The 27,096-nt window shown below is 37.2% G+C and overlaps 1 protein-coding gene across 1 annotated transcript; it reads right to left on the bottom strand.

The window, feature by feature from the left end:
- Positions 1-3,883: 3,883 nt before the first annotated feature.
- Positions 3,884-26,376, bottom strand: Smco2 (single-pass membrane protein with coiled-coil domains 2). The gene is made up of 9 exons (XM_046435865.2): positions 26,243-26,376; positions 23,124-23,223; positions 19,464-19,597; positions 18,733-18,882; positions 15,174-15,261; positions 12,396-12,452; positions 10,425-10,481; positions 8,925-9,100; positions 3,884-4,145 (listed from the first exon to the last, which is right to left on the bottom strand). The coding sequence occupies exons 1-9, from the start codon at positions 26,371-26,373 to the stop codon at positions 3,947-3,949; spliced, it is 1,092 nt and encodes a 363-aa protein (XP_046291821.1). The 5' UTR covers positions 26,374-26,376; the 3' UTR covers positions 3,884-3,946.
- Between the last annotated feature and the right edge of the window lie 720 nt (positions 26,377-27,096).

Below are 27,096 nucleotides of genomic sequence, written 5' to 3'. Positions count from 1 at the left end.
TAAACAAGCTGCTGTGACTTTTAAAGTATGTCTGCCAGCATATACACACACTATCACAAGACTCTTTGAACATATAAATCATTGTTCCCAGAACTGTTGACTCCTTCCCTTTTTGTATGCCCCTCCACCCCCCTCCAGTCTGAAGAAAGTTAGTCATCTCTGGATTAACCTTGTATGGTTAATGACTAATTTGTAATCTCTGTTAGCCCACAACATAATATGGATCATAAGAATTACCGGGGAATCCATTAAAATAGAAAATACCAGAGGTTCATCCTATTTCTAAAGAATCAGAACTTCTGTAGGCAATGCACAGGTAAATGTATAATTAAATGCCTCTTTTTAGAATTCTGTTAATATCACAGCTTAAGTACCACTCACAAACAAATTGTACATTTCTAGCAACAAATAAAGTTTTCTAGCTATAGCTATCAGGATAAAAGTGACATTTGAAGTTTGTACTATCTAAGGCTGTGTGCATAATGGCAATCTTTAGGAGTAGAAACAACAGGCTGCATTTCTCAACAGTGATGCATTTGTATTAGGCCTGTTAGAATGGAAACAATATAAATGCAAAGAATGGTAGCTGATCTAAGAAAAATTACTATAGAAGAATTGGTATGACCCAGTGATTAAGGGATTTGATTTTGATGCAAAAATCAAAAAGGTAATGAATAGCTATAAAGAAGAATGAAATTATGGCATTTGCTGATAAATGGATGGAACTGGAAGCTATCATGTTAAGTGAAATAAGCCAATCCCAAAAAAATCAAAGGCCCCATGGGGTTGGGGTTGTGACTCAGCAGTAGTATGCATGCCTAGCACAGGTGAGGTCCTGGGTTCAATCCTCAGCACCACATAAAAATAAATAAGTAAAATAAAGGTATTGTGTACAATTACAACTAAAAAATAAATTAAAAAAAAATAAAAGGCCCCCGTGTTCGCTTTGATATGCAGAGGCTGACTCACAATGAGGGGAAGAACAGTGGAGGTTCACCTGATTGGATGAGGGGAAGGAATGGTGGGAAGGGAAGAGGGATGGGAATAGAAAAGACAGTAGAATGAATCAGACATAACTTTTCTATGTTCATATATGAATACACGACCAGTGTAACTCCACATCATGTACAATCACAAGAGTGGGAAGTTACACTCCATATATGTATGATATGTCAAAATACGTTCTACTGTCATGTATAACTAAAAAGAACAACAACAAAGTAGGACTGGGGCTGTAGCTCAGTGGTAGAGCACTTGCCTTGCATGTGTGAAGCACTGGGTTCAATCCTTAGCACCACATCAAAATAAATAAAGATATTGTGTCCATCTACAACTAAGAAAATATTTTTAAAAAAGGTAGTGAAGGAGTTGAAAGTTATTTCAAAGTGTGAAGAAATGTTGGAAAAATAACTATTGACAAATTATTGAACAAATAAATATTGAATACAGCACTAACTGAGGTGATAGGGAGGTTACAAAGATAAGAACACCTCATTTAATTTACTTTTTTAAAAAATTTTTATTTTATTTTTATGTGATGCTGAGGATCGAACCCGGTACCTCACGCATGGGTAGGCGAGCACTCTACTTCTGTGCCACAACCCCAGCCCCCTAGTTTAATTTACTTTAATGAGTATTTATTGAGTATTTACCATATACACAGCATTTTCCTATGTTGTACTAAGGTAAAGTCCCCAAATTCGGATTTACATCAAACATAGCTGGGGAGATATATTTTGTTTATTTTATATTTTTCTGATGTTGGGGATTGAATGCAGGGCCTAGCACATGCTATGCAGATGCTCTACCACTGAGTTACACTCCCTAGCTGGGGAGAATTTTTTAAACAAAAGTCTTGCCTGTAATCCCAGTGACTCAAGAGGCTGAGGCAGGAAGATAACAAGTTCACGGCCAGTTGAGGCAACTTAGTGAGACTGCCTCAAAATTAGAATAAGTTGTGTGTGTGTGTGTTTGTGTGTGTTGGGGGTGACTAGGAATGTTGTATTCCTAGTCATAAGCTCTGTCATACCAATTCTTCTATAGTAATTTTTCTTAGATCAGCTACCATTCTTCGTACTTATATTGTTACCATTCTAACAGGCCTTGTACAAATGCATCACTGTTGAGAAATGCAGCCTGTTGTTTCTACTCCCAAAGATTCTCATTATGGGCTGGGGTTGTGGCTCAGTGGTAGAGTGCTTGCCTATCATGCGCGAGGCCCTGGGTTCGATTCTCAGCACCACATATAAATAAATAAAACGAAGGTATTGTGTCCACATACAACTAAGGAATATATATATAGATATATAGATATATATATACATATATCTATATATCTATATCTATCTCTCTCTCTCTCTCTCTCTCTATATATATATATATATATATATATATAGAGAGAGAGAGAGAGAGAGAGAGAGAGATAAATAGAAAGCTAGAGTCTTTAAAAAAAAGATTGCCATTATGCACACAGCTTTGGATAGTACAAACTTCAAATATCAGTTTTATCTTGATAGCCTATAGCCCTAGATTCTATCCCAAGTACCAAATAGATAGATAAATAAATGAATATATAAAATAAAAATAAAGTTCTTGTATTCCACATTAGTTCTGCTAAATCTAAATATCTGGGGGGGTGGGATTGGAAATCTCTAAATACAAAGTTCCCCCAAATTATTCTGATTCATCCAGTCTGCGGGCTAGCATTTGGGTCTATTCTTGAGACCACAAAAATGAGTGAAGTGTGGTGTTTGTTTTTAAGGAATGAACAAACCAGCATGGCAAGCTCTATGCTATAGCAACTGTCCTAACTCTGCCTAATATGCCTGACTTCTAAGTTGTACTCATGGTGTTTCCCCCCTCTGAAATGCTTTTTCCTCCTTTCTGCCATGAAAATATCCACCCTTCAAGATCTATTTAGATGGATCATATTTCACATTCCTTTGTCACTGCCCTCCACCCCAAGCTCATTACACTACCATGTTTCATAAAATTCACATTTACCTGTCCACTTCTCCATCACCTCCTTTTCATTCCCTTTTCAACTTCTTTAGACTGCTCAGATCGAACTTTTAACTCTTAACTTAATCTCCAGCTCTCCATCTGCCCTCCTACACCATTTAGTCTTTGTGGTTCTATTAATTTTGCATGGTTCAGTTAAAACTATTTTTTATATTAAAATACCTACAAAGTTAGGGATAAAATGCTCTAGCTTAATGTTCAAAATTCTTTACTGTATGAGATAGAGTCCCTCTGATTGTAAGCGACAGAACTGACTCTAATTAAGCAGGAAAAGATACGGACAAGTTCACAAAATTGAAGTTGCAATCATTTCCATTGTTTGCATGATTCTTCTTAAAATTCTCATTCTTAAAGGTCATCTGATGCAACATAGTTCTAATTCTTATTAATAGGAAGACAGGGCATCAACTGAAAAGCCACCTATAAATATACTTACAGGAGAAAGATAGTTCCTTCAAGGCAAAATCAGGGTGTGGTCACCAAAAGAAGAAACAAATATTAAGGAGAAAAATCTATATCTATATCTATATCTACTATACTCCAAAAAGGGTCCCAATCCAATGAAGTAAAACTGGACACAGAGGGGAGGAATTCTGTGCTTTTCTTTTCTGAGACATCAGTGGTCAAAATGGGGACAATAATAGCTCAAGAGTGCTAGTACTTGACTGTCTCAGTTGACTGTCCCCATGTTGGTGAAAGGCAGGCAGGCTAGTGGTTTCAGATGTTTTAAACAGTGTGTGCATTGATTCAAGAAGTCACCAGGAGTCATTAGGATAAAGATAAACTTTTCATATTCAAGTAATTATAATGAGCTTCAGAAAATACTGAAGAGTATTTTAAAAAAATAAGTCAACCCTCATAATACAGGAACAGCCAGAATTTTATTGGGGAGAAAGTCAGTAGGGTAACAGTAGCTTCTGAAATTTTAGGAGGGTAACAAGTCTTCTACTTCCAAGTTCAAGAAAGGCCCGATCATCTCCCGAAGTTCCCACATTGTGCGGCGCCCAAGTATGCTAGGGAGCACCCTCTCAAAGATAAATGTAGCATCCACAAACAGGACGTAACATGAAATTCCAGTGAAGGTGAGGACATAAAACATGATGAAAATTCTCAGTGCACGTTTCCTAGGAGGAAAGAAAACATCTGTGTTAAAAAAAAAAAAAAAACACCTGAAGAGAATGCATTGATAGGACTCCTGGCTCCTTGGGGGCTGGGGATGTGGCTCAAGTGGTAGCATGCTAACCTAGCATGCGTGAGGCACTGGGTTCAATTCTCAGCACCACATAAAAGATTGTGTCCACCTAAAACTAAAAAATAAATATTTAAAAAAAATTGACCTTGGTTCACATCTGTAAAAGAAGGGGCTTGGAACAGATGAGTGCTCACAGCCCACACGGGGGTTGGCAATGGAATCTAATGTGGGACAGCCACAAGGCAACAAAACCCTGGATGTGTTGGGGCTCTTCTCACACTCCCACAGGTTGTCCCAGCTCTGCCTGTCCTGAGGTGTGGGATGCCTATTTGGGGGCATGGAAAGACACTGGCAGTTAGATTTTCTTCCCATGTGTTTTAGTCAGTTTTTGCATCTCTATGACCAAAATACACAACAAGAACAACCTAGAGGAGAAGTTTATTTGGGGCTCATGGTTTCAGAGGTCTCAGTCCATAGACAGCTGACCCCATTTCTCTGGGCTGGAGGTGAGACAGAACATCAGAGGAAAAGGACCAATGGAGGAAAGCTGCTTAGCTCATCGCGGGGTTGGGAAGCAGAGAGAGGAAGAGGCTGCTGGAGAAACAACCTTTCCAGAGCATGCCCCAGTGACCCACCTCCCCCAGCCTCAGTTACCACCAGTAAGTCTCTTCCAACTAGGATGAAGTGATTAGGTTACAGCTGTCACGATCCAATCACTTTTCCTCTGAATATTCCTGAGAATAGGAGCTTTGGGGGGATACCTTGTATCCAAACCATAAATATATCAGATATCACACAAAATATATCATGATGGTAGGTAGGAATGAAGCTCTGTCACCAGTTTTGTTCTGCCACAAGATTTTCCCTTATAAAGTAATCTAAGCTTTTTCAAATCCTTTTCTGGGCTGGACCCATGGTGTATTTTGCTCATTTGATTTTAAGTCCTTGCGTTGTTAATTTCTAATTGTACATGCAATCTATGACTAGGGCAGAAAAATCTAGAAAATCCAGAAAAACATAAAGAAGAAAAGAAATGTCACAGATAATCTAATTACCTAGAGATAAATACTGTAGGATTTATTTCGTAAGAGAAAATCTGGGGCACAGGTAAAGCCAGCTTTGGATCTATTTTGTGACCTAACTCGGTGGATTTTAGAAACCAGAGCCAAGTTTCTTAGTATTATACCCCCTGGCTACCTCGTAGCAGTTGCATAAGTAATTGATTTTACCTCACACATTTATTAAAGAACCAACATTTTAAAGATACTCTGTTAAGAAGGAGCTTTGTGTGCTGCTAACATGAAGTAGAGAGGTCCTGTCCTAAGGGCCCCTAAGTCTAGATTTATTCTTTCTTATGAAAAGGAAAAATACTCATTACCAAAACATATATAGAGCTGGGATTGTAGATCAGTGGTAGAGCATTTTCCTAGTTATGTGTGAGGCACTGGGTTTGAGTCTCAGCACCACATATAAATAAATTAATTAAACAAAGGTCCATCAACAACTAAAAAAAAATGTAAAAAACTCTATTCTTCCTAACTTCCCAAAATAGTCATCTTTGAAAACATGAAATTAGAATACTTTCTTTAAAAAACACTTTTTAAGTTTTTAAAAAGATGCAAATTTCTGAATTATAGATAACTTGGGAAACAGAGAAAAGAAGAAATTATAATCCCATAGCTTTAATATAAGCAATTAAAAAAATATTTCCTTCCTTTCTTCCCTTATTATTTCCTTTCTTTCTTTCTTTTTTCCCCCCTTCTTTTTTTGGTGGTTCTAAGGATTGAACCCAGGGCCTTGTGCATGCTAGGAAAGCACTCTACCAACTGAGCTACAACCCTAGCCCCTCATTTTTTATTTCTATTGTACTTTAGGGTTTTGTTGTTTGTTTTTGTATTTTTTTGTTTTCCTTTTTTCCCCTTCTTTTTCTCTTTGTATCATTCCAGGTTTTTTCCTCCCTACAGTGAATTCTCTAGGTATAGATGAACTCATGTTTGTTTTTTTGATACTACTGAATCACTTGATTTTAATTTATAATAACTGAACTTTTAATTTAAAGGCTCTTCAATATTTTATTAAGCAAATATAAGTGTATATAATATCTATTTTTTCTCTGGAAAACATCATAGCTATTAAATTAAAATAAGGTTTTTATAACATCCCCTTAGTGTTTTTAATAATTTTATTCATTTAAAACTTATTTTTATGAGACTAAAAATATTCTTTTAACTTTTGAATACTATCTATTTATTTAATTTTCAAATCTTGTGGTACAAAAAAATTTTCAGTCTTTTCCAAAGTGTTCATATTATTTGTGGTCATTACACAAGGGGTCAGTATAGAAAGAGAATCAAAGGATTGGAGGACAATACCAAGAAGAGGCCACATTCTGAAGCCAAAATAGCACAAAATGATACATAATGATTGAATATTTGCACAAGGTAAACCTCCTCAAAATTTAGCAGTACATAGATATGCTTTAATGGAACTAATATGCTTCCAGTTCTTTAACAAGAGAGTGGACAAAATCTTAATTAGGATGTAATGATTTGAGAAAAAGATGGCTAACTCAACTGGATCATAATCTTCCTATATAACAATGAAGTAATAACTGAGAGACATTTGCTTATTTACTTATTTATGTTTTTGAGAGGTACTTCATATCCCACGAAATCCACCCTTTAAAGTGTATGTGTCAGTGGCATTTAGTTTAGTAACAAGGGTGTACCACCAATGTCACTAATTCCAGGAAAATATCATCTTCCCCAAAAGAAAATCCATATTCACGAGCAGTCACTCTTTCTCTATTCTCTATTATAATGTGCTCTTATAACCAATGAGCTACTTGCTGTCTGTATGGATTTTCCTATTTTGAACTTTACTTAAAAGGTATCATAAACATGTCTTTTTGTGTCTGGCTTCTTGTATTTAGCATGTTTTTTTGAGATCATTCATGTTGTATCAGTGCTTCATTCTTTTTTGTGTCTAATACATCATTGTGTGGATATACCACATTTTGTTTATCCATTCATCAGTTAATGAACATTTGGGTTGTTTCTATTTGGGGGCAGTTATGAATAATGCTGCCATAAACATTTATGTTCAGGTTTTTGTGTGGACATATGTCTGACTAGATCATATATACCGAGGAGTGAGGAGTAGAATTGCTGGGTCACATAGTAACACTGTCGAACATTTTTAGGAATCATCAAACTGTTTTCCAAAGTGGCTGTATCATTTTACAGTCTCACCAACAATGTATGAGGGTTCTGGTTTCTCCACATTTTCTTTAATGCTTTTGTGTGTGTGTATGTGTGTGTGTGTGTGTGATGTGTGTTGTTTTGTTTTGTTTTGTTGGTGCTAGGGATTGAACCCAGGGGTGCTCTACTACTGAGCTAAGTCCCTAGTCCTTTTTATTTATATTTTTTAAATTTTTAGACAGGGTGTTTTGCCAAGTTGATGAGGGTCTTACTAAATTGTGGAGGATGGTCTGGACTTCTTAATCCTCCTGCCTCAGCCTCCCGAGTTGCTGGGATTACAAGCATGTACCACCACACCCGGCTGAGATGACTGTAGATCATCTTACTGGGTATATAGTAGCATCTCACAATGTTTCAATGTGGTTTTGATTTGCTTTTCCTTAATGACCAATGACATCAATCATCTTTTCATGTGCTTCATTGTGGTTTTTGACCAGTATGCTTATTGACCACACATCTATCTTCTTGGAGAAATGTCATATCTAAGTCCTTTGACTATTTTGAAAACTGGGTTATTTTTCTTTTGGACGTTAAAGAGATTATTATAGATTCCAGATACTAAATCCTTAATTTTGAGAGTTCTGAAAAAGTTGATTCTGATAATTTTCTTCAGGTTTAAGGAAGAGAAAATTTTCTGAGTTTTTAAAAAAATATTTATTTCTTTAGTTTTTAGGTGGACACAGTATCTTTATTTCACATTTATGTGGTGCTGAAAACCGAACCCAGTGCCTCACGCACGCTAGGCGAGCGCACTACTTGAGCCACATCCCCAGCTCTTTCTGAGGTTTTTGCTTCATCATTTTCACTGAATGTACTCCTCATTTATTTATTAATTTGACATTTGCTGAGAATTATAAGAATATTCCATATATGTCCCCAAATGAAGATAAGCTCCCTGCCTTTGTGTATCCCATTGAGTATTACAAGAAAAGAGATTTGCAACACCTGAAGTGCAGTAATATGCTCTTGGCTGTATAATAAGATTATGTGCAAGGCAGGGTGCACACACTCTGACAACTCAACAACAAAAAGACAACTCAGCTTTTAAAAGGAAAGGACTTGAGAAAATAGAGTGTTAAAGCTTCTACATGGGTTAGTTGGTTGGAAATGAAGAATCAGAATTCTTTTCTTAGAGGAGAATATTGCTCAGAGTCTTTAGGATAATGTAGCATCTCTAGAAAAAGACCCAAAGAATCAGAATTTACCATATACAGGTCTCCAATACCACACAGGAGAAAGGCATCCTGTCCAGCAACCAAAGGTTTTCAAATCTGCTTAGTGAGAATGTTCCTTTGGTGGTGGAGGTTTATCACAACTTGATTTAGATAATAGGTAGATAAATCTCATATATAGATAAACATATAGATATCATATATAGATAAATTTATCCCCCCCCAAAAAAAAAGAAAGAAAGAAAATTCAGCCCATAAGGGCCCCTCTTTCCAACTCACCATGCTGCAATGTGGGGAGGAGAGTTCTGTTCCAAAGGGGGTGGTGAGGCCTCAGGAAGCAGTGGATCTGTTTCTTCCACATTCATTTCTTCAGAATTGTAAGAATCTGTTTCCCTTTCTTGAATTTGGTACATTCCCAACTTAGTATTCAGCAGAGTCATTTCCTTATAAAAGTTCTGGAAAAAAAAAAAGAGAGAGAGAGAGAGAGAAATCAACTTTTTTTTTTTTTTTTTAAATCATTCTAGCCATCTCCTAGTCCTCACCCACCACACCCCAGCCCTGGGGCTCAAACCCAGGGCAGTGCACATGCTAGGCAAGCACTCTTCCACTGAGCTACATCCCCAGGCGCTGTTTTGTTTTATTTTGAGACCAGATCTCACTAAGTTTCCCAGGAGGGACTAGAACTTGTGATCCTTCTGCCTCACAACTTCCCAAGTAGGGAGACTTCAGGTGCCTGCATGATAAATCATGTGCATGTGACATGAGGAAATCATTGGTAAGGGCATACTCAATAAGAGGGGACTTACACATTCACAGTGTAAGGAAGCACCATAGTAGACAATTAAGTGAAACCCACATGCTAATCTGTTTTTTAAATATTTTTCTAATATATACACACACACACACACATATATATATTTAGTTGTTTATGGACCTTTATTTTATTTATTTTATTTTATATGTGGTGATGAGAATAGATCTCAGTGCCTCACACATGCTAGCCAAGTGCTCTACCACTGAGCTACAACCCATCCCCCCTGCATGCTAATCTTCATTGGATTATTTAAGTAGGAAGATATCTGTGTACTGAATTAATCTAATTTGTTCATTTATGTAAATACATATGTAGTCATATTCATTGGGTGACTATTGCCAACTAGGCACTCTTCTAGGATACAGTAGTAATAAAATACACAAGGAAGGTGCAATCAATTACATGTACATTTATAGGGGCTATGGAACAAATAACTAAATGCACACATACATTAGATGCTATGGATTAGTATACACACTAAAGAGAAAACTAGGTAATGAAACAGAGAGTAGCTGAAGGTTTGGGGGCATCTACTGGAGATGTGGGATGAATAGGTACCTGTGAGAAGGAAGCAGGTTGATACATTCATTCATTTGTTCACATTTACCTGGATGTGTGAGACTATGGGGAAGGAATTCAAAGATGAAGTCATTTCCTGGCCAGGGAAGAATAAGAGAGGTCTGGAAGACGAAATGACATTTGAACTGAGAACACCCAGAATGGTAATTCGTGGACATGGAGAAAAGCTCCAGAGTAGAAGCAGCACAGGGGTATCAGCTCAAGAGTGCACCAAAACTGTGAGATGTTCTGTTGGCCTGAAGCAGAAGGCCAGGAAGGGAGAAGGAGATAAGACTAAAGACAGACTGCAGTGTGGTGTACCTGCAAGTTCTAAGGGAACAAATGACCTCTGGGTTAAGATAGAAATCTTGTGATTTATTTGAACTGGTGTATCTGTAAAATCTTACCTCTATTCTTTCAGTGAGTTTCTCCTTTAATTCATGAGCTTCATTACAAGCATCTACCTGAAAGGATATCCATATTTCTGAGCAAAATGAAAATTATAATTTCTGGTTTATACAATAAAATCCCTCATTTCATTTGACACCACTTATAAAGTGTGGGTTGAAATTTACTCTTATTTGGTGAAATTGTTCCTCTTAGAGTAAATTCATGAATTGTTCATGAACCATGAATTGCAAACTGCCAAAAGATTAATCAATAGATTACCAAGATTATTTTCAGTACTTTGAAAGTATACATTTACACATTAGCCACTTGTTATAAATCATCTTTTTCTCTCTGCAGTACTCCTTCCTTGCTCCTTAGGAAAAAACAAAACAAAACTTCTTCAGGACATTAGTATGTATCTGAGAAAATAAGAAAGGGTTTTTTTGTGTGTGTGTGCTGGGGATTGAACCCAGGGTTTTGTGCACAAGAGGAAAGCACTTTACCAACTGAGCTATATCCCCAGCCCAGAAAGTGTTTATTAAAAAAAAAAAAAAAATATATATATATATATATATATATATATATATATATATACACACATTTTTTTTGGTACGGGGGGTTGAACTAAAGGGCACTTAACCACTGAGACACATCCTTAGCCCGTTTTTGTATTTTATTTAGAGACAACTTCTCGCTGAGTTTCTCAGCACCTCACTAACTTGCTGAGGTTGGCTTTGAACTTGTGATCCTCCTGCCTTGGCCTCCTGTGCCACTGGCAATTCAGGCATGTGCCACAGTGCCTGGCAAAAAGTATTTCTTTTAAATACTTAAAAATTTATAATTTAGGGCTGGGGATGTGGCTCAAGCGGTAGCGCGCTCGCCTGACATGGGTGCGTCCCGGGTTCGATCCTCAGCACCACATACAAACAAAGATGTTGTGTCCGCCAAGAACTAAAAAAAATAAATAAATAAATATTAAAAAAATTATCTCTCTCTCTCTCTTAAAAAAATTTATAACTATGAAGTCCTATTTTATTTAATTGAATATTCAGGCTCCCTGGTTTAGCAAAAGCTATTCATAAAAAAGTTATGGTTCCTATTTTCTTCCCATGTTTCCAATAAGTTATCAAGGAGAGAACACAGATGGTTTCTGTCAGTAAGACAGGGAGCTGGGGTTGTGGCTCAGTGGTAGAGCACTTGCCTAGCATGTGTGAGGCACTGGGTTCGATCCTCAGCACCACATAAAAATAAATAAAATAAAGGTATTGTGTCCATATCAAGCTAAAAATCTTTAAAAAGAAAAAAAGAACAAGACAGGGGCCAAAACCAAACCATTCACTTCTAAGACATGAATGCCAACTGCACATATGTCAGAATTTAAAAAAAGGTAAGAGGACACCTACAAGCATAGAAAACTATTGAAGAAAATTGTTATATGAAAAAGCAATTGCAAAATAGTGTGTATAATATGATCTCATTGAAATAACAATAATACACAAATATATGTACAAGAAAAATTCAGAATATCAGAATATAAATGTCCTAAGATGTAAAGGTCCTATTACATTTTAAAATATAAATGTCCTAAAATAACATGTCCCTTTTGAGGGACTGGGATTATTTTTCATTTTTTAAAAAATCTCAATTAGTCTCACAATTTTTAGTTGCTAAAATAAGTATGTATTACTTCTATTAGAAGAAAAGTGCATATACATGTTTATGTATAATATTAATATAAATGGAGAGCATGACAAAGACTGGTTCTTTTCATCTGGAAAAATGGGCAAGTGACTTCATCACTTCGTCTTTTTGAATCATACTTTTCTTTTTTTGAAAGTAAAACTACAGACTAAATGACAGTAAGTTCCCTTCTTGGTTTCAATTTCTGAGAGTATTTTCATTGAATTTTAGATTCCATTCCCTGAAATTCTCGAAATTTGAGATTTCTTGAAGAATTATTTACCTCCTTAAAGCCATTTTATCATTACCTGGGTCAATTTGTTATTCATTTCTCTTAATTGCTTTCTAATTTCTATGATCTTCTCCTAGAAAACAAAAGCATATAAAGTAGAAGTTATAATGAATGATGTGTGGAAGTGAAACAAAACAAATTATTTTTAGGAGAAAGTACATGTGAGGTCAAAAAGTTTCAGACTGAATAAAAGCTGTTCCACCCCCAATGCCGTTCTGTGTATTAATCTACAAAACAGCATTAAATCAAGATATCGCTAGCTGCATCCTACATAAATGGCCACGGAGGTAGACACTGAGCGAGTTGGACACAAGTAATAGGAGTACTTATCTCCTCAAGCAGTTTTTACTCACCAGGAGCTTATTGCTACCCTGGAAAGTGAGTAGTCACCTCCATGTCGTACCAAGTTAATTTGTCACCAACCCCAAATTGATCATGTGATTTAATTACTCAGGAAGGAGTTATGCTACACTGATCACATTTTAATTGACGTTCTGGTTTACTGTTTACAACAAACATCTTATGCAGAACTTGTCAAAGATAACTAGGATAGAGTTCATCTCAGAATAAAAATCTAGATGTTTATTTGGGGATTTCAGAAAGCTTCATGGACGTGAGGACTCAATGATCAGGTGATACCCAAAGGCCACCTCAAAAGGCCGTCCACAAATGCGATGGTCATCTTTACCCTAAGTACATGTATGAAGACACGAAGGATGTGAGTCTACTTTGTGTACAACCAGAGATATGAAAAATCGTGCTCTATATGTGTAATATGCATTGTCATGCATCCTATTGTCATATATAACGAATTAAAATTTAAAAAACTTTTTAAAATAAATAATTTTTTTAAAAAAGGCAGTCCACAGTTTAAAGGTCTTTTAAATAAACCCATCTTTGTTTCTGTTTTTCTTTTTTTCCAGAAATAATTTTACTAAATTATTCTTTCACATTTTTCTTACTCCATTTTATCATGAGGAATAAATAAGCCAATACTTGTGATATTATTTTAATTTTATTAACTTCCTTACTTTCCTCACCAGAGGAAATTCCATCAGCCCGTACACTTGACAACAGAGATTGGGTCTTTTTTTTAAAAAAACATATTTATTGAGGTACAATTTATGTACAGTAAACTCACCTTTCAAGATCATACAGTTCCTAAATTTTGATGCTTGTATACTGTCACATAGTCATCACTGCCACCAGGATTACAGACTGTTTTCTTCATTTCTTTTCATTTCTTTGTGCCCTTTGTCAATCCCCTCCTCCCTTTCTCCACTCAACCCCTAACCACTAACCTATTTTCTCTTCCTATGGTTTTTGCAGAGTGTTACCTAAATAGAGTCATACGCCCATAGCCTTCTGAGTCTGGGGTCCTTCACTTAGCCTAAGGCATCAGAGTCCACTCATGTTTTGGGTGAATAAGATGTTTGTTCCTTTTTATTGCACAGTGGTATTTCACCACACAGAACCCACAGTTTATCCACATACCCACTGGTGGATACTGGGACTGTTTCTTGTTTTTAAGCACAGGCCTGGTTTTGTTTAGTTTTGTTTTTAATGTGTATACAAAGTTTCATATTTCCATTACAGACAATTTCCAGGCATAGGTATGATGTCTGCCCTTTTCCTATTATCCCAAACTCCTCCTTTGTTCAAAAACAAAACAAAACAAAACAAAACAAAAAACTCACTTTTATTTAACTTTGCTCCTCCATCTTTCTCCCCAGTCTTTAGATATTTGTCCTTCCTAATCTCTGCTTCCTGATGAAAACCACATTCCTATAATACATTCAGCTGACTTTTGGGAAAAATGTCGAAGGAGACTGTCCGCTTCTTTTTTCCAGAGTTTGCAATTTCCAAAGCCCAAAATAGTGCATGTGTGTGGGTGGGTGGGTGGGGAGCTCTTTTCTTTTTAACTAGTGCAAAATAAGATTATGACTGAGAATATTAGACTATATTATGTTTAAAAGTAATTTTTTCTTCTCTAGGTAAGAAATCTGTGCTGGTCTGGAGGTGACTTTTAATATGTGAGGAATCTAAAAAAAATTACCTTCCTACAATACATAAAGTAAATTTTACTTCTTCCAAAATCCACTTTAAATTCTAGAGCTTGAACAAAGCAGAGGTTGGCAATTTCAATAAAAAGAAAAGAGATAAATACAGACTTTTTTTTTTTTTAGAAAAAAGTGAAAATTTTCATTTTGGACTTCTCTTTAAAGGCCTGGCTTACAGTATAGTGGAAGAATTACCAGTTAGAATTCTGAAGTCTTATTCATGCTCAAAATTGATCACTACCTTTCAGCTTCATATCCTGTCTCTTTTAAAAATAGAAAATAAACGCTTTCTCTAAAAAGAGTTTCTATGAAATGCAAGGAGACAAAGCAATCGGAAAACTGAAGATTGTGAAAACCACTCAAGAACTCATCAAGCACTTATATTCTAAAGATGCAATTCTCTAGGAATATTTATTTCCTGAGTGGTTTCTCTGTGCTGTTAGGTGGTGGGATACCAATATTAAGGAAAGAACTTCCCTTAAGGTACTTATACGTACCTTAAGATGACACCAAATAGAGATTTATCGTCTCTGTCTTACCTAGTTTGAAGGTAGAATGGGAAGTCTAGGCTTCTTGAGGAATGAGAGAAGTGGTGCTACCCAGGAGGCGCTCAGAACTGACCATGAGAGAGCACCCCTCTTTGTGACAGAGAGGCATCTTACTTCTTGTTATAGCCTGTGAAATGATAGAAGGGGTAGGGGGAAACGGCAGAAGCTCCCAAGCCTCCAGCTTACCTCAATGTTTGCCTCCTTGTCAGGGTCAAGGCCCCGGTCCCCCGGATTTTCAGTTTGGCCTTCCAGGGACATCACCTCATTTAATAAGCTGCAAATAGATTAAGGGATGAACTAAGTCCTGTGAATTAAGAAAAGCCACTCAATAGAATCGATACTTTTGATTTTTCAAAAATGAAGTGCTGTTCCTATATAGATACTTGGGCAATGATTGTATTGGAATGAGAAGTTGTAAATTAAATTAAATTCAAGAAAGAAAAAAAAAAACACCCAATGTCATCTAGATAATATGAAAGAGCTGTGAGGCCTAATAGAATGAAGACCTACTGCTGCTCCAAAGACATGGTTAAGGGTATGAAAAGTCAAGCCACAAATTAGGAAGGAAAATTTTTGCAAATTACATCCTGAATATCTGGACTTTTATCTAGAATATATTAAGAACCTTCACAACTCAATAATAAATAAACCAACAACCCACATTTTTAAATGGGCAAAAGATGCAAACAGACAGTTCATCCAAGATGATATATATATATAGCAAGTAAGTATAAGAAAAGACTTAACATCATTAGTTATTAGCTAAATGAAAATTGAGGACAATAAGATACCACTACACATCTATTAGAATAATTATAGTAAAACAAGAAAAAAAAAAAGAAGAAAAGAAAGAAAGAAGAAGGATCCTAACAATGCCGAGAGCTGGTAAGGATTCAGAGCAGCTAGAACTCTTAATACACGGCTGAAGCCATGCAAAATGGTATAGCCATTTGAAACTATTTGGCAGTTTCTTAAAAATATAAATGTACACCATTTGACCCAACTATCCTACTCCTTGGTTTATACCCAAAGGACTTAAAATCATCATACTACAGTGGCACAGCTACATCAATGTTCATAGCAGTTCAATTCAAATAGCTAAGCTATGGAACTAACCTAGGTGTCCTTCAATAGATGACTGGATAAAGAAACAGTGGTATAAAATGTTGAATGTTTTCTTTGATATAAGAAGGCTGATTCATAGTGGGATAGGGAGCAGGAGCATGGGAGGAATAGATGAACTCTATCTAGATAGGGCAGAGGGGTTGGAGGGGAAGGGAGGAGACATGGGGTAATTAATGATGGTGGAATGTGACGATCATTACTATCCAAAGTACATGTATGAAGACATGAATTGGTGTGAATATGCTATGTATACGCCAGAGATATGAAAAATTGTGCTCTATATATGTAATAAGAATTGTAATGCATTCTGCTGTCATATATAAATAAAAAATTTACATGAAAAAAAGAAACAGTGGTATATATACTCAATGGAATATTATTCAGCCATAAAGAAGAATGAAATAATGGCATTTGCTGGCAAGTGAAAGGAACTGGAGAATGTCATGCTAAGTGAAATAAGCCAATTCCAAAAAACCAAAGTCAGAATGTTCTCTCTGACATGCAGATGCTAACACATAATAAGGGAGGGGGAGGGAAGAATAAAAGTTCATTGGATTAGACAGAGGGGAATGAAGGAAAGGGATGGGGGATGGGAATAGGAAAGAGAGTAGAATGAATCAGACATAATTTTCCTATGTTCATATATGAATACATGACAAGTGACACTCCACATCAAGTACAACCACAAGAATGGGATCCTAATTAGAAAAAGTTATATTCCATGTATGTATTATATATACTCTACTGTCACGTATATCTAAAAATAAAAATATATATATGTAAAGAAAATCCCTTGTTTGAGTGACTCCCCCCTCTTCCACTCACAATACTCCAAAATAAAAGCCATTCTGTCAGAAAAAAAATTAAATGTACACTTACTATACAACCCTATATAACCCAACATTCTCATTCCTTGTTGTTTATGCAAGAAAAAGAAAAATGTGTGCTCACACATAAAACCTATATATGAATGTTTATGTTATTTTTATACATATTTACCCCAAATCCTAAAAGTTCTTTGATTGCTAAATGAATAAATGGTGTTAGATGTATGTAAAAGAATACTATTCAGCAGTTAAAAGGAGGAAACTGCTGATACACACAGCAACATAGGTGAATGTCAAGTGCGCTCTACTAAATGGAAGAAGGCAGGCTCAAAAGGCTTCATGTGCTGAGATGCCATCATACAACATTCCAGAAAGGGTAAAGCGATGGGGACAGATAGATCTGTGGTCACCAGCAGCTTGGCCTGGGGACAGTGGTGGACTTCAGGACGGCATGAAGGATTTCGTGGAGCAATGAAAGTGTCCCACATCTTCACTCCGTTGGCTCCACCACTATACACATTTTTCAAAACCTACAGGACCATACACTAAAAGACATAGTTAACTGTATGTGAATTATACCTTCCTTTTAAAAATGGGAAAAAAACTTGATATATGTGATTTGAATTAATAAAACCACAGAGCCCTTTTAAAAGATAATATTATTAATGCTTCAGTAGAGGAAAAGGACCCTTTAGGATAGGATGGTCAGAAGGCTTCTGTGAAGGAATCTTTTGCTGAAAAGCTAACCCCTGAAAGGTAGGAGAACAGCGAGAAAGGTAGCCCTGCAGTAGGAAGGGTTTGGAGCATAGTAGGTAAGTTCAGAAGGCCACAGGTACGCATTTCTTTTCTTTTTAAAATTCTTTTAATTATACATGGGCACAATGTCTTTATTTTGTTTATTTATTTTTAGGTGGTGCTGAGGATCGAACCCAGGGTCTCACACATGTGAGGCGAGCGCTCTACAGGTACGCATTTCTAACAGTGACTTCCATTTATTAATCATTTGTTATGGACCAGGTCCTATGTTACGATCTTTACATATGGAATTGTATTGAGTCCCTACAGTATGCCAGTGAGGTGTCCTTTAGTTCCTCTGCATAGAAGAGGAGAGCCACAGCTTTAAAAAGGTTCGTGATTTAGCCAAGAAATGTCAGTCAGGATTCAAACTCAGGTCCCTCTGACTCCAGAACCCATTCTATTTATTCTAGTGGTTAAATGAATAACAATTATTATTATGATTTTTTTTTCCTTTGGTGCTAGGGTGTTCCACCACCGAGCTATACCCCCAAACCTTTTTGTTTTTTTCTTGTTTTAAAACAGGGTGTCATTAACTTGCCCAGGTTAAACTTGAACTGGTGATCCTCCTGCCTCAGGCTCCTGAGTCACTGGGATTACAGGCATGTGCCACCATGCTCAGCAATAACAATTACCTTTTCTTTTTCTTCACCTTAAAATGTCCCACTGAAATCCAGAGGCACATTACCAAATATGCTTCACATTTTTTTTCCCCCTAAGCATGTCCTGTCAACAATACTGAATAACCTTCAAAGGTACTGAAGACCTGAACACATTACTGTGGTAACTAACTCAGCCTTAAAGAAAGTGTGTGAGAGAACACAGAGCAAAGATGCAGATAACTTCAATTTCCGCTCTAAGATTTTGTGGCATTGATTACAGATCACAGGACTTTATACTTCTTATCCTAAAAATTTCATCCCTTTAAATCCAGAACATCTTACGTTTTGGAAGCTATAAAACATTCCACTATTTTTTGACCGACTTCAGTATCCTACCTTTTCACTGTGCTTTCCGTTGTATTTATCTTTTGTATAATGTTGTTGATTTTCTCCATCCAGTCAATGTGATCGGCTCCAACGTCTTTCACTTGCAGACCCATCTTTGCATTCCAGTAGTTCAGCCTGAGAAATATCCTCTGTGGACTCCTGCAGAAATGTTAGAACCATTGGTAGGTAAGCAAGTGGGAAAGGCTGACATAGCCCCAAACTCCCTTCTTTCGAATGACAAATGGGTCTGTTTATTCATTTCTTATCATCAAAATGGAACAGGTGGGCACTTAGGACTCAAGAAGTTTGGGCCTTTATCTGATATCCATTTTAACAGGTCTTTAAAAGGCTGGATAAAACAAAGCATATTTCGTATTTATTGACAAAACATGGATGTAGTTTTAATTTCCTTCCATGGGGCAAATGCTAAATTTTGGTATCAGGATAATGGTTGCATCTTGTTGAGGAAGAAGTATACAATGGAGAAAGGGTCTACAAGGGCTTCACATATATTTGTCATGATAATGAGAATGATTTCCATATCTAGAAAGTTATATGAGAGGGTTGAGGTAGGTATTAATTTCAAGCTTTAAGGATAAGTTTGCAAAGAGACGAGTGATTTGTGGTTCAAGACATGTATGGAATTTAAATCCATTAGGTTTTCCCTCAGTACTTTGCTAAATTTCATCCTTCCTGCCCCCCAATCATTAAGCACTTTTTCTGCAGGTGCCAAGGCTTACAGCTCAGGGATCTTGTTCTCTGGAAACAGCATCGATGTGGACACTTGAGGTACTTCATGAACAAGATCTGGTTTTTGTTCATCCTGTTCTTTCTGAAGGTCCTGGCCCTGTTCAGCTTTCGGCTCCAACATATCCTGATCAAGATGACGAAGGAAGCAAAGCAGAACAAATGGGTTATCACAAGAAGTAGAGGTTCCTCTAGCTCCACCCAACATCCCTTCTCTGAGAGCAAACACAGCCCTCTGAGGCCTGCACCTTCAGTTTATGAAAGGCTGGGGCAGAGACACGTACTTCAGAGCTCTTGCTGGGTACAGTGGCTCATGCCTGTAATCCCAGTGATTCAGGAGGCTGAGGCAGGAGGATAACAAGTTCAAGGCCAGCCTCAACCATTTAGTGGGGTCCTGTCTCAAAGTAAACAATAAAAAGAACAGGGGATGTAGCTCTGGGGTATTGTGCTCTGGGTTCAATCCCCAGTACAAAACAACAACAAACCAGAGTTCCTTTGAGCGTTGATGAGTACTAGAATTCCACCTGACCATTGGACTCTAAAACTCTACTCAAATAAGATGACTCTCCAGATCTATTCAAATTTATTTTAATGGAAAAGAGAAGGTGTTAGGAATTGTCCCATATATCAAGAGAGTCTAAAGAGATATAGCAATTGAATGCATTGCATAGATCTTGCTTGGATGTTGGTTTAAAAAATACAGCCCTAAATTGTGCCCTAAATTTCGGGCACAATTGCAGAAATTAGAATAGTGAGAGAATTGAGGATACAGGAATAAATTATAGAATTATTGTTAATCTTCCTAGATGTGATGACAGTATTTCAGATATGTAAAAGAAAGTCTATTTTTAGGGATGCTTTCTGAAGTAAACAGGGATGAAGTGTTATGTTGTCTCTGACCTACTTTTTAAATGGTTCAGAAAATTCCATCTATTTATATATATATAAATACTAAGCAAATGTGGTGAAAGTTAACATTTTTTGTTTTTTGAGCTCATACAGACCTAGGTTAATGTTTTGCTGATCAGTTCTATTTTTTGACTATAGAGTTTTTAAACATTGCAATGGAGATTTCACCTGTAAAAAGTTATAAGGCCTTTACTATAATGTTATATGTTGTATGTATTATATTATGTGTGCACACTTGTGTTTTGTGTTATATGTTTGAATGTACGTATGTCCATATATCATATATGATGAGCGCTCATGATAAAATGGATCCAAATATTTTTTTTCACGTGATTTATATGGTTTAATTTAAATTGGGTAAACAACTGTTGAGGATTGTTTTAATATGTAAACAAAAAAGAAGGTTAACAGATCTGTTTGTTTACTTTCACCTTTCCTTTTCATTATATTTAATAATTCTCTTAAAGATAATGTAAATTGTTAAGAAAATTGTTTTCTTTTAGTGCCTTCTGTAATGTTACATAATTTTTTCTAGAGCCATTATTGCCAGAATTCCTATCTTCATCCCAGTGAAGTCAAAGATAAAACCAATCTACAGCTTCTACAATAGCCATCACTGAACTGCTTGCAGAACTTGCCTGGACACATTGTGAGCTCACCTGTATGCATTGTGAACTATCTGTTGGTACAGCGAATTGTGGTAGTGCTGGAGTATTTTTGCTGATGGTGTCACCGGTGGTACAATTTTTCAAAGGAGCCCTCAATTGGCTTAATGTCATGGCATTTTGCATCCTCCTCTACTAGTGATGGTCTAAAATTTGGGGGCCAACAGAGGTGAGGCAAAGAACCTCACCCCCCCACAGGTGCAAAGGCCTATCCACAAGTATGGCTGTATGCTGGACCGGTAGTCAGTGACGGGTATGATCCAATTGCAGTGGTACCAACCTAAGACAGGAGGCTGACGCCTAGAGGTCAGTTCATCCGATGACGGGTAAGGACCATATGTTGAATTGGACTGCCTAACAGGCACGGTCCCTAAGCCACATGCTTGTTGTTTAAACAGAGAGGGGGAGATGTTGAGAGCCACAGCCAAAGGGGCCCCAGCAAACTTCCAGCTGCCAGCAAACTTCCAGCTGCTGGCTGAAGATTGGCTCACAGCGGCCCCAGCAACATCTAGCTGATTGGCTCCTCGGCCCCAGCAACATCTAGATGATTGGCTCCTCTGCGGTGATGCTCATTGGGCTGTTTCCCTGCCCTTTCAGACCACGGAGCTGCTCATTGGGGGACTTTTTTGGCTTCGCCCACGTGACCCAGCCAATCGGCCTCAAGAGCAGGAGGATTGTGGGGTGTGGGAGAGAGAGGCTTGTGGAGGGGAGAGAGAGGCTTGTGGAAAGCCGGTGGTGGCAGTTGAGGCTCTGAGGGTTTTTCCTGAGAGGCTGTTTTGTTTGGCGTGTGTGGTTCTAAAAATAAAGTTTGCGTCTTTTGACAAGTGGCTCCTGATTGTGCCCAGCCAGACTTCGGCAATTTTTAAAAGGTTTTAAAGGGTAGGTGTGGAATGTGGTGGATCACTGTGTAATTCTTTTAAGCTCTCTTTTGATTTAATTTTTTTTCATATCAAAGAGTTTGGGGTAACAGCCTACTCTGAGTTTGAGCCACAAAATTTCTTTCTTTCTTTCTTATTTGCCTTGTTCTAGAAAAACATTCAAGGCATTTTCTGGCACATCAGTTCTATACATACAAAGATTAACAATAGATTGTCTTTGAACATGTTGTTTTTCTTTTCTTTTTTTTTAAAGAAACTATTGAGAAATATTTCTCTGACCTGTGAAGATGTTTGACCTGAAATTCCTGAATTTCAGCATAACTCTTTTTAAACTGGAAAGAGAAAAATTTGGAGTAGGGAGAACAGATCAATTTCTTATTGAAATATCTGCATAAACTACTGGCCAAGTCAGGAAGGATAACTCCCACCCACATAACTCTACAAATCACTGTCAAGTGAATTATTTCTTTTCATTCTCATGATAGATTTGAGGTGAATAAAGGCACTTGAAATCCTCTAGGCCATTCATATTAATGACTCATCCAAGTTCACATAATGCAGCAAGTTAGGTGGTAGCCCCCAAAGACATATCTGTGTCCTCATACTAGGACCCTGTGAATATTACCTGGTTTGGAAAAAGAGTCTTTGCACCTGTAATTAAGTTAAAGATCTTGAGTAAAGACCATCTTGGGTTACCTGGATGGATCCTAAATCCAATGACAAATATCTCAATGAGAGACAGAAGAGGAAAAGCATAGCGTCAGGGGAGAAGGCCTTGTAGGGTGGAGGCAGGGACTAGAGGTATGAGCTGCAAGTCAGTGAAGACCTAAAGCCACCAGAAGGAGGAAGAAGATGGATTCTCCCTGAGAGATTAAATCGAGGGTATAGCGATGAAGCCTATTGAAAGACAATCTGCAACCCAGAGTGGTTTTTCATGTAGCAATCTTCTCTAAGGTGAAAAATGTTAGTTATTTCATAAATCACCGAGGGCAAAAATAACACATAATTCACATTTTTTTTTCCCACGGGAACACTAGCAATTACCTCATGTTTTAACAACAGACTACAGTGGCAATAAGGCCACACCCTGCCTCCTTTCTGGTTTCAAGCTCTGAAGTCTTGTCCCTATTGGGAGGAAATCCTCATTCTTACCACATTGAGATAGGAGATGTGTCTTGCTTACCCATTTTTTGGTGTCCACTTTGTGAAGGAAGTCAGTTTGAGGAGTTTCAGAGCAAACTTTCTCCTTATTGTCCGATCCGTCCAAGCTCTGGTCCATTTTGGTCATTTCCCTTAGCAAACTGTAAGCCACACAATGGAAACAAGGCTGTTACTATGTCACGGGCCAGAGCTCAGGCCTGCCCTCCCCGTTTCTAAAGGAGGACCCTGGGATCTTCCCAGCCCCAAGGGGCACCTGCTGGTCAGGTTCTGAGTTCATTCTGTGTGAATAATGCCACACAGGCCATCTCACACAAAAAAGAGAAATAGAGGGGCTGGATAAATATTTATTGGCTGAGTCAATCAATTATTTGTCAATGAGATCTCAAAGTCATTGCAGCTGTGTGTATATGGATGTATAAATGTGTGTTCAAAATAAACAAGTAGAGTTAAAAAACAAAATAATGGGGAGAGGGGAGTAAGTTTATGATGTCCTCTTGACCTTCGTACCCCCACTCGTCTCCTGACAATGTTTATGTTTCTCCCTTATTATTCTTCCACAGACAGTCCATGATAAATAAGCAGATGTGGTTGTTTATCTAAGTGTGTGTCTGTGTGTGTGTGTGTGTGTGTGTGCGCCTTTTAAATCAGAAGTGGGAGGATATTTATATACTGTTTCTGTGCCTTCAATTTCTTTATGATTATTATTTTTTCCCAAGAGCATGGTGTGATGGTGTGTGTGTGTGTGTGTTCTATTGTAGTTGGACATTCATTTATTTATTTATTTTTATGTGGTGCTGAGGATCAAACCCAGTGCCTCGCATGTGCTAGAGGAGTATTCTACACAGCCACATTTTTAAAATTATTTTTTAATTTTTACTTTCTATTTTTGATCTTTAGCAGTTTTAATGGTACATTATAATTATATGTAATAGTGGGATTTATCATGCCGTATTTGTACATACACGTAACATAATGTGATCAGCCTCATTCCCCACTATCTTCCCTTTCCTTCCCCCCTTTGCTTGCTTACTGATTTTCCTTCTATTATTATTATCAATATTTTTTGTACATCATAATTATATAATAAGTTCTATTCATTATGGCATATTCATCCACAGACCTAGCATCATTTGGTAGATTTTGTTCCTCTGCAATTCCTGTGCCCTCCTTTCATCCCTCCCTTTCAATCCCCTTTCTCTAAAAGGGAGACCAATACAGTAAATCTCTTTTTTAACAAACTCCCTTGGAGTCTATTTTATATTAGTATATACAAAACTGCTTTATTTATGAAATGACTATCTGGTAAGACCATATGATAAATTTCTTAATATATATATATATAAAATTGGAGATAGACACAATATTTTTGTGTGATGCTGAGGATTGAATTCAGTGCTTCACACATATGAGGTAATTGCTCTACTACTGAACTATGACCTCAGCCCCTGTATGATGAGTTTCTACTCAGTTCTTTATTAACGGACGTGTAGTTTGTTTCCTAGCATTTGCTACTAAAAACAATGCTATAGTGAATACCTTACATATCTGTATGTTATATATATGTACATCTATTGGAAATCCTTGAAAAGTTGACTTGCTAGGTCAATAGTTTTATACATTCCAAATTTTGATAGATTTTACCAAATCATGTTTTTATAAGGTGGAATTAATGTACATTTCCAGAAAAATGATGACAGTAACTATTTTCCCACTCTTTTTCTAGAACCATATCTTTGCCAGCCTGGTATATTTAAATGGGTACCTCATTTTAATCTTTTTTTTTTTTTAAAGAGTGAAGTTGAGCGTCTTTGTTTGTATGTATACAACTCAGCTATATTTCCTTTCCTGGAACAATCATGTTGATATCATTTGTCCATTTCCTCTTGAACTGTTGATGTTTTGCTAAAATGCACATATGTACACACAAACACACACACACACACTTTTCAATGAATCATAATACATTTGTGATGTAGGAAGGGATTCTGGAATCTATGTATATTTCTTCAGCCTGAATAAATATTGCTTACATGAATAAATACTTCTCTAAGTTTCCAGATGTACAAGCTACTATTTTCAATAAATTATAAATGCATTTAAAAACATCTTTGGTGGGGCTGGGGCTGTAGCTCAGTGGCAGAGCGCTTGCCTAGCATGTGTGAAGCACTGCTTAATCCTCAGCACCACATAAAAATACATTAATAAACAAATATGTAGTGTGTCCCTCTATGACTACAAAAATGTTTTTTTTTTTAAATCTCTTATCATAATAGGTTTTCTGATATGTGAGGAATTCTGGAAAATCTTTCATTTTAAAAAAGTTTTCCAAGGCTGAGGTTATGGCTCAGTGGTAGAGCGCTTGCCTAGCATGTGTGAGGTACTGGGTTTGATTCTCAGCACCTCATAAAAATAAATTAATAAAATAAAGGTCCATCAACATCTAAAAGAATACAAACTAAAAAAAAAAAGTTTTCTTACTGGATGGGGATAGGGGTGTATTGAACACCTGTAATCCCAGCTACTTAAGAGGCTGAGGCAGGAAGAGGAGCATAAGTTCTAGGCCAGTCTCAGCAACTTAGTGAGATCTTACTTCAAAATAAAAAATAAAAAGGGTTGGGGATGTAGTTCAGTGGTAGAGAGCTCCTGGGTCCAATTCCCAGTATCAAACCAACGAGAGAGAGAGAGAGAGAGAGAGAGAGAGAGAGAGAGGGTTTCCTAATCAAAAATGTTGTTAATCATTAGCCTATATGTACATACTTTTATTGTATGCTAATATGTGTGTATATGTACATACATACCCACACTTATATAATATTTGTACTAGCTCTAATCTGGAAAGTATTTAAAATGGCTTACGTCTTTAGCAAGTGAAGATAATGAGGCCCTGAAACTATCAATTTTCCCAAATCAAGATCAGAGTCTTGACAGTTTCTACTTGGTGGTGTCTTCCTAGTTCATGATCACAGGCCTCCTCAGTGTGTCCTTAGGCCTCCTTCAATAAATATTCATGAGATTAAAATTAGGTGAATTGTAGGAAGAACATCCACCCAGACCCTGAACTTGAAAAAGCTCACGATCTCATCATTTTCATCCCACTGGCCTGAGGACGCCTCCAGACACTTACGCAGAAGCAGCTGCTGCAGGCGCAGCCCCACTTACTTCATTGCACCTTCAGTCACACCGAGATTTTGGAGAAAGCCATTGTTTTTTTCAGTCAACGGTTGTTCCTTCCCAGCTGTCTTTGTCTGCAGAGATGTCCCATCATTTAGACTTGGGGGTGTGAGCTCCATTCCTTCAGACTGCAGGGACAGGGACAAAAGAGTAATTTCATGCCAGATGGCAACTCCATCATCTCCTTTGACACCTAGCTGATTCCTCCTCAGGGAGATAACCAAGGTCCTTGACCTTCCATGCTGGCCATCATTGTAAAGGACCTGAAACTGGCTCTGAGGTTTCTCTGCCCATATAAATGAGAGTAGGTGGTATGTATGTCTCCCCAAGGACACACCCATGTCTGAGGCTGGGAGATGTATTTTGAATCCCCAAATGGGAATACTATAGAGGAATATATAACAGCCAGCTGAAGGGATGGAAATCTCCATTTAAAAACAATTTCTTTGGTTGTAGATGGACTCAGTACTTTTATTTATTTTTTTATGTGGTGCTGAGGATTGAACCTGGTGCCTCATACGTGGTAGGCAAGCGCACTACCACTGAGCTACAACCCCAGCCCAGGAATCTCCATTTTTATAGCCTGTTTCTGATGATATAATAATATGCTCATCGCAAAAAACAGAAGAGATGAAAGATGAAAATAAAATTACTGCTACTCCAGAGATAACCAAAGATAACTCCAGATTGCCCAATTTAACCTTTGCTAGTATTTTGGTACATTATCTTTGTTTCTAAATTTGACATTTGTTTTATTCTTTTCCCACTATTAACAACCAGATCTTTTCTTATTGTTTATAATATAAATAATATAATAATGAGGCGGGTGCAATGATGTACTC

Source organism: Marmota monax, unplaced genomic scaffold, assembly GCF_021218885.2.
Source record: "Marmota monax isolate L192 unplaced genomic scaffold, Marmota_monax_Labrador192_F-V1.1 WCK01_AAM20220418_F8-fsc00012, whole genome shotgun sequence".
Lineage (NCBI taxonomy): Eukaryota > Metazoa > Chordata > Mammalia > Rodentia > Sciuridae > Marmota > Marmota monax.
The sequence above is the reverse complement of the archived record's forward strand: the minus strand, read 5'-3'. Positions and strand labels throughout refer to the sequence as shown.

Bases quoted from the DNA above. Each gene is read 5' to 3' on its own strand.
- Smco2 (XM_046435865.2), bottom strand. From the start codon at position 26,373: ATGGAGCTCACACCCCCAAGTCTAAATGATGGGACATCTCTGCAGACA. The intron at 19,598-23,123 runs GTGGACACCAAA...CATCTTGATCAG, and splicing joins AAACTGACTTCCTTCACAAA to GATATGTTGGAGCCGAAAGC. The intron at 4,146-8,924 runs GTGAGTTGGAAA...CTTTCCTCCTAG, and splicing joins CCTCCCCACATTGCAGCATG to GAAACGTGCACTGAGAATTT.